This window comes from Myotis davidii, unplaced genomic scaffold (assembly GCF_000327345.1).
Source record: "Myotis davidii unplaced genomic scaffold, ASM32734v1 scaffold4, whole genome shotgun sequence".
In the NCBI taxonomy this organism is placed as follows: Eukaryota; Metazoa; Chordata; class Mammalia; order Chiroptera; family Vespertilionidae; genus Myotis; species Myotis davidii.
The window spans coordinates 678,504-687,056 of NW_006294707.1; the positions used below are offsets into that span (position 1 = coordinate 678,504).

The window sequence follows — 8,553 nt, forward strand, 5'->3', positions numbered from 1 at the left end:
GAGGGGCCCCAGACGCTGGGCTAACTGCTGGTCAGCATGGCTACTGTGGCATGAGCCTCTCCTGCCTCCACGGCAACGTGCTACAGAGCACAGCGGCAAGCTCAGTGGTGCCAGGGTGAGAGGGGGCAACGTGGCGCCCGGCCCGGGCTCTTCCCCGGCCACCTGCTACTTCAAGCACTACTTCATCCCTCAGGGGATGGCGGACTGCCAGTTATAGCCCAACCCCCGAGGATCAGGCTGAAACCGGCAGTCTAACATCCCCCAAGGGGTCCTGGATTGTGAGAGGGCGCAGGCCAGGCTGAGGGACCCCACGGGTGCACAAATCCATGCACTAGGCCTCAAGTACTTTATAATAGTTGTTACCATTTACTTTTTATAAAACAGAAAAGCAAGAAAAAGACGAAAGAAAAAATTCAGAAAAGCAAAAACCTATACAAGCTGCAAAATAGAAATTTTCTTACTGTTCTGGCCCTGCTATATTTACACTTGTATTGTTACAGATATTAGTTTGTGTGCTGCAGGGCTAATATTGCTTAAAGTAGAGGCCCAGTGCATGAGATTCAAGCACTGGGCGGGGGGTGGAGGGGAGTCCCTCAGCCTGGCCTGCACCCTCTCACAGTTCAGGACTCCTTGGGAGATGTCCGCCTAAGCCGGCATTCAGACATCCTTCTCACAGTCTGGGGCTCTCGCAGAGGCTCCCGCCCCCACTGCTGAGCTCTCCAGCTGTGAGTCTGGCTTCTGGCTGGGGAGCACTTCCCCTGTGGAAGCGCACTGACCACCAGGAGGCAGCTTCCGACACTCCCCCTGTAGGAGCCCACTGATCACCATGGGGGCAGCTCCTGCGTTGAGCGTCTTCCCCCTGGTGGTCAGTGTGTATCATAGCAACTAGTCATTCCAGCTTTTATTATATAGGATAACCCTTAGCAAAGAGCACTGTTAGATTAAGGGTTAAACTGTGAAACCTCTAGGTTTTGTTATTTCTTTTATTTCATTTTTATTGATTTTAGAGAGAAAGAGGAAGGGAGGTAGAGAGAGAGAAACATTGATTTTGTTCCACTTATTCATGTACTCATTGGTTGACTCTTGTATGTGTCCTGACTGGGAATCGAACCTGCAGCCTTGGCATATGGGGACTACACTCTAGCCAGGTCAGGACAGGTTTTGTTACTGATGCTGTAGGTTGTTTTTAACAGTGCAAAAGTATGCTTCTGGATTTTGATAAACTAAGTGACATGGTCTTTTTGTATTCTGTTGAACAAAAACAATGCCATGAGGTTAGAGAAGTTTAACCTTGTAGGCCTCAGAAACTAGAATTGAAAACCACATACAGATAATCACAAGAGAAAAAAATATTACTTCTACCTGGAGGCCCCAGACATTTTTGGGAGGAAGTAGCAGTGAAACTGGCCTAAGGGACTTGGAGTTATTTAGATGTTTGGGAGGAAATGGGGCGGGACCTTGGAAATGGAAGGATCCTTATGACCAAAGCAAAAAAAATTCCCAATGATTAGAGTTTCTACTAGCTAGAGTTTCTAAAAGGATTCTATGTGGTTGGTTCTTAGGGTGCAAGAGAAGCCTGGAAAGGTAGGTTGGGGTTGAATTACTCTGAAAGCTGGGCTTCATAGGTGATAGTGAACCATCAGAAGGGGGGGGGGTGTGCACGAGCACCATTTTTCCCAAGAGCCTGTTAATTCACTTGATTCTTACAAAAGGCAGGCAAGGATCAGATCATTGGACTAATGAGGAAAATATAGATTAGCTAATTTTCCCTAGATACCCAGTTCATGATAGTAATGGAAATAGTAACAGCTAACATTTATCAAGCATTTTCTATGATAGGCCCTGTTCTAAGCACTTCATAGACGTAAGGTCACTTCTTCCAGCAGCCACAGGAACTACATACTGATGTTATCCCCAGTAACAGATGAAGAAGTCTGAGACAGAGCAATTAGGTAACTTACACACAGCTTGTAAGAAGCAGGGCTAGAAACTGAACCGGGACCATCTAGCTCCAGCCCATGCTTTTAGTTGTTGGTTTCCAAGGTAGCTGGGACTTTTGAACAAGCAAGTGGCTTGTGGCTACAGTGCAGGGGTTGAATTAAAGGCAGGACTGAGGATAGAGAGGCCAGAGAGGAGGCTATTGTAATTGTCCAAATGTATGTTGATGAGAGCTTGAGTTAGGCATAGATATGAGATCTATTTGGGAGATAAAACTAGGGCCTGGTGGGGACAGCACATAGCATATTAGATTTGGTAATTTGCTCATCTGTCTCCTGTGTTAAACTGTAAGCAATTTGAGGGCAGGGGCTGCCCATCTTGTTCACTAGTCTGTCCTCTATCCTAGCTGCTCAATAAATATTAGTTGAATGACTGAGGAAGGAATCTTGTGACTCCAAGTGTCGATCATTCATTAAGGCAGGGAAGATGGGCACGGGGGTGGGGGGGGCGAGGAGGAATGTGGCAGAGATGCCGCTTTGGGCCCTGTCGAGTCCGGCAGGTGGTTGAGGGTAATCACAGCAAACGCTGTAGACTTGCTGTGTTCCAGGCACTGTGCTGCCTTTCATATATAGTTGTCTTTGTTGTCCAGAATCAGGAAATGAGTAAATATGGGTAGCAAGGGGATTAAATAATTTAAGCCTCTGTACAAACCCCATGAAATAGGTACTAGCATCATCATCATTACCTTTATTTAGGAGATTAGGAAGCAGAGCCATGGAAAGGGACGTAACCGGCCCGAGGCCACACAGATAGCGTCAGAGTTGGGCTTAACCGGGCAGCCAGGCTCTAGGTCAGTGATGGCGAACCTTTTGAGCTCAGCGTGTCAGCATTTTGAAAAACCCTAACTTAACTCTGGTGCCGTGTCACATATAGAAATTTTTGATATTTGCAACCATAGTAAAACAAAGACTTATATTTTTGATATTTACTTTATATATTTAAATGCCATTTAACAAAGAAAAATCAACCAAAAGAAAGAGTTCGCATGTCACCTCTGACACGCGTGTCATAGGTTCGCCATCACTGCTCTAGGGACTTAGTAAGGACAGCTGCTTCAGTAGAGCATAGAGGTCTGTGTTCAGGTCTAGGCCAGACCAGAACCTTCCAGTCGGCAAGCACTCTGTGTAGCACGATAGAATCAAGTCATGATTCCTTATTCATCACTGTCTTTACCTAGCAAGGCCTGTGGGTCTTTATGGGTGGTCCATGGAGACTGGACTGACTCAGGCTGTCAGAAGTGCACTCAGATCCCGCTGTCCCCCGCCCCCCCCACCCCCTCAAGTGGGCTGTGCTCAGAGCAGCCTGCAAGGGCTGTCCTTATGCCCTGCCCTATTCCTCTCTAGACCTCTCGGCTCTCCTTCAGCCACACTGGGTCCCACCCGGTCCCAGAGCAAAGGCGATTTGCAGGGAGGGCGGGAAGATGGTGAGTCTCAGAAAAGGAGGTGTCTTCTGAGGGATGGGTAAATTGGAGTTGAGTCATCCCTGTAACTCCATTTCTCTATTTTTTCCTCCTTTCCCTCATGCCTCTCCATCGCACTCCTCTCCCCATCTTACCCAGCCGTGCTGACTGTCGTCACCCACACGCCTACCACTCGAATCCGACTGGGACAGGATGCTCTGCTGGACTTGAGCTTTGCCTACATGCCTCCCACCCCAGAGGCCACTGCATCTCTGGCCCCAGGTCCCCCTCCCTTTGGGCTGGAGTGGCGACACCAGCACCAGGGTAAGGGGCACCTGCTCCTGGCTGCAACTCCTGGGCTAGATGGGCAAACGCCAGCTGCCCGAGATGGGGCAGTGGCATTTGCCGCTTGGGATGATAACGAGCCATGGGGTCCCTGGACTGGAAATGGAACTCTCAGGCTACCTGCAGTGCAGCCCCGTCAGGAGGGCGCCTATATGGCCACCGTACACCTGTCATACCTACAAGGGCAGGTCACTCTGGAGCTTGCTGTGCAGAGTGAGTTGGGGCCCCCATGGGTAGAGGGTGGGCACTGGGATTTGGGGGAACACCCTGACAGGGGGAGGGACAGTGGAGAAGAGGATGCAGAGTGATTGGGGGGAAATATATTGAGGTCATTGGGAGTCAGAAAGGCAATGGGTGGAGGGTCCCTGGGAATCTGAGGGGCTTTGGAGTGAAGGCTCCAAAATCTGAGGGAATAGGGATCCCTGAGAACCGGGGCTTTGACATGAGAAGTCAGGTGACACATCAGGAAACGGGGATCACCATCCTGGGAGAAGTGTCCCCCCCTTAGATTTAGGGAAGCCAGAGAGCAAACAGGGTTTCTGAGGGAGGACAGTGTAGATTGAGTCACTCCATGCTTTCTTCCTACTCTCATCCCAGAGCCCCCCAAAGTGTCCCTGACGCCAGCACCTCTTGTATGGGCTGCCCCTGGGGAGGCACCCCCAGAATTGCTCTGCCTTGTGTCCCACTTCTACCCGGCTGCGGGCCTGGAGGTGGAGTGGGAACTCCGAGGCCCAGACGGCAGCATTCAGGAGGCCAAGGGGCACCAGTGGCTCTCAGCCCTGCACCACCACTCGGATGGCTCCATCAGCCTCACGGGGCTCCTGCAGCCGGCCCCCGTCACCTCCGCTCAGCATGGGGCCCGCTATGCCTGCCGCGTCCACCACCCCAGCCTGCCCCCCTTGGGGCGCAGCGCTGAAGTCACTTTGGAGGTGGCAGGTAAGAGCCAAGGGGATTGAGAGGGGTGGGGTCCTGGGAAGATGCTTGGAGCTCACTCTCGTCCCTCCTGCCAGGTCGCTCTGGACCCTCCCTGGAGGACGGCATAGGCCTCTTCCTGTCCGCCTTCCTACTCCTAGGGCTCCTCAAGGTGCTGTGCTGGGCAGGTGAGTGTGAGCCGCCCGGGAAGTCATTCCCTGCTTACTCCCAGAGGCCGCACACCTATCCTTACCTCTCCGTCATCCCATCCCTTCTCCGTCTCTCCACAGCTGTCTACCTGTCTACTTCCAAGAAGTCAGAGGAGAAGGTAAAAGCGCTCCCCCTTTGCCCTATTTTTCCCTTCTCATTCCATTCCCTTCCCCCAACTCCTCACCCATGGAGGGAGGCTGCTGGCATGGTGGGCAGAACCTGGCCTTGGAATTCACACAGACCTGGGTGAAATCCTGCCATCTTGAACAGGCTACTTAACCAGCATCTCAGTTATCTGTTTCCTTGGGTGTAGGGATAAAAAAAATAATTTAGGCAATGCTGTCCAATAGAATCGCAATGCAAGCCACATGTAAACTTAAATAATCTAGTAGTCATATTAAAAGGTGTTGACATGCCCTAACCAGTTTGGCTCAGTAGATAGAACATCGGCCAGTGGACTGAAGGGTCCCAGGTTCAATTCCGGTTAAGGGCATGTACCTTGGTTGCGGGTACATCCCCAGTGGAGAGAGTGTAGGAGGCAGCTGATCGATGTTTCTCTCTCATCAATGTTTCTCTTTTTCCCTCTCCCTCTCCCTTCCTCTCTGTAAAAAAATCAATAAAATATATTTTTTTAAAAATCTTAAAAAAAAGTGTTGACATAAAAAATGTTCAAACCTGTAGAGAATTTTTTTTAAATCTTAAAACTAATTTCTTAAAAATTTGGATGGAGAGAGAGAGATGAAGGGAAACATCGATTTGTTCTACTTATTTAAGCATTCATTGGTTGATTCTTGTATGTCTTGACCAGAAATTGAGCCGGTAACTTCGGCATATCAGGATGATGCTCTAACCAACTGAGCTACCCACCCAGGGCTGTAGTTAATTTGTACCAAACTGACAATTGTCCGGAAGCAAGGTCTCAAATGCTCCTCAAGATGACAGTGTGCAGCAGCTTTTATGCATTTGGAATTAAGGAGGGAACATAAGGAAGATTCCATGAAGGTGGGGGAAAGCAAGGTGGGATCGGTTTATAGGATAGTGAAGGGAGCTTATGTGCTTTCTAGACGGTGGTTACTATTTCAAAGGTGTGTTGACCTAGATGCACAAAAGCAAGGACAGGGCTGGCTCAAGGCAAAGATCAGCCATTTTCTGAAGAAGTTATATGCCTGCGGTGTGACTACCCACCATGACCTGCCCAGTTAGGAATTCATGATCAGACCAGCCTGTGAGGCTACTTTCCATATTTTTCATCCAGAAAGATAAAAAGAAACAGGTAAAATTAATAATATACTTTATTCCATTTGGTATATCCAAAGTGTTATTACAACATGTAATCAGTTTAAGAAATTCTAGTGTTTTTTTACTGTCCTAAGTCTTCAAATATAGGTGTTTATTTTAACATTTCAGGTCTATGGAGATCTCTGCTAACTGACTCATAACTTGGTCCTACATGACTCAAGGAGACCGGCCAGGTTGGAAATTAACACCAACTGCCCGGCCAGCATGGGTTAGTGGTTGAGCTTCAATCTATGAACCTGGAGGTCATGGTTCCATTCCTGGTCAGAGCACATGCCCCGGTTGTGGGCTCCATCCCCAGTGTGGGGCGTGCAGGAGGCAGCCGATCAATGACTCTCTCATCATTTATGTTTATCTCTTTCTCCTTCTCTGAAATCAATAAAAATATATTTTTTAAAACTGAGGAAAGTTTAAAACAGAAGAATACAGTGCTTGCTTCGGCAGCACATATACTAAAATTGGAACGATACAGAGAAGATTGGCATGGCCCCTGAGCAAGGATGACAAGCAAATTCGTGAAACGTTCCATATTTAAAAAAACACCACCAAACCCAGAATAATACACAAGCACATTCCATTAGGTTTGAAGGCGATGTAAAATACACATCATGCAGTTTTTGGGAAACTCCACAGTACTTTTTATTTTATTAATCCTCACCAGAGAATGTTTTTTTCCATTGATTTTTAGAGTAGAAGGGAGGGGTAGAGACAGAGAACATCATTGGTTGACTCCTGCAGCGACCCCGACCCCCACCCCCACCCCCACCTACCAGGGCCTGATCACCCTCCAACAGAGGTACTGGGCCCCTGACCCGAATGGAACCTGCGGCCCTTCAGTCCTTGGCCAATGCTCTAACCACTGAGCAACCGGCCTGGGCTCCACAGTATAATTTTGAAAGAAAGAGTTAGAAACGGCAAATCACATCGTAGCATTATGATGAAAGTAGTTTTAACTTCGTACGCCCTGTGTCGCCTCGGGGACCTCTGGGCCTCTGGGCCAGGCCCGCGCTTGAGGACCTGTGCTGTTGGACTGTTCCTGTCCTATCCACCCCCTCGGTGCCGGAGCTCGGCTCCTTCTGCCGGGTCTACCCCCGCTTCCCCTGCGAACCCGGACCAGTCCGCCTGGCCCTCCCCGGAGACCCGCCTTCCCCAGGTGCCGTCTCCATGGCCTTGGGTCAGCGTCTGTGGTCTGTCCTCGCCCGGACTGCTCCCGCCCGCTGCTGTGTCCCCCTTGGCCCTGCGCCCACTGGAGGGCGCTCGGCACATGAGTGTTCCTTTCGCCCTAAATATTGGGAAGCGCGCTGCGCCGAACCCCCGGCCGCAGGCGGCGGCGGCTGGGCTTGGGTCTGATCGCGTGGAATAAAGCTGTTCCCTCACCACCCCTGTCCAGTCCATCATGATCAGACCAGCCTGTGAGGCTACTTTCCATATTTTTCATCCAGAAAGATAAAAAGAAACAGGTAAAATTAATAATATACTTTATTCCATTTGGTATATCCAAAGTGTTATTACAACATGTAATCAGTTTAAGAAATTCTAGTGTTTTTTTACTGTCCTAAGTCTTCAAATATAGGTGTTTATTTTAAACTATCAGCAAATCGCAATGCAGGCTCACCATGTTTCAAACTCTCAATAGACACGTGGTGGTGGTGGCTACTGCAGTGGACAGCGGGCCTTCAGGGGCTGTTGGGAGGATCAGAGGAGAGCGTGCATCTCTTCTGGAAGACGTGGGTGCAGGCAGTTGGCACAGTGTCTGCCAGGCAGGAGACGGAATTTAGCTCCATTTTCCTCCTCCCTCTGCCATGATGGTTTCTTTATCTCCGGGTGAGACATGCATGAGCACCTCACCTGGATTTCTAAAACCCCGAATTCCTCACCTCACTTTTACTTCTTTTCCAGAAATCACATTGAGGGCACTCACCATCCGGGGAAGCCACCATCACCTGTCACCTGCTCCTGCTTTCAATCTCTCCACTGAGTGGCTGGAAAGTTGTTGTTTTTTTGTTGTGTTTTTTTTCACAGACACAGATCCATGGCATTCACCTTCTTAGAGCGCTAGGGCAGTGGTTTCTCACAATTTTTATTCTCAGGAACTCTTAAAAATTATCAAGGACTCTAAAGAGCTTTTGCTTATGTGGGTTACAAACTACAGACATTTATCATAATAGAACTTAAAACAGGCAAATTTAGCCCGGCTGGTGTGGCTCAGTGGTTGAGCTTCAATCTATGAACCTGGAGGTCATGGTTCCATTCCTGGTCAGAGCACATGCCCCGGTTGTGGGCTCCATCCCCAGTGTGGGGCGTGCAGGAGGCAGCCGATCAATGACTCTCTCATCATTTATGTTTATCTCTTTCTCCTTCTCTGAAATCAATCAAAATATATTTTTTAAAAC

General features: G+C 49.0%; 1 protein-coding gene across 1 annotated transcript in view; it reads left to right on the plus strand.

Moving 5' to 3' along the window:
- The window catches only part of TAPBP (TAP binding protein (tapasin)), a 23,958-nt gene extending 15,609 nt beyond the window's left edge, over positions 1-8,349 (plus strand). The window contains exons 4-8 of the mRNA XM_006769173.2: positions 3,557-3,955; positions 4,340-4,678; positions 4,753-4,842; positions 4,945-4,982; positions 8,060-8,349. Coding sequence (XP_006769236.1) covers positions 3,557-3,955; positions 4,340-4,678; positions 4,753-4,842; positions 4,945-4,982; positions 8,060-8,071 — 878 coding nt within the window. The 3' untranslated portion in view covers positions 8,072-8,349. The remainder of the gene's footprint in view (positions 1-3,556; positions 3,956-4,339; positions 4,679-4,752; positions 4,843-4,944; positions 4,983-8,059) is intronic.
- The last annotated feature ends 204 nt before the right edge of the window (positions 8,350-8,553 follow it).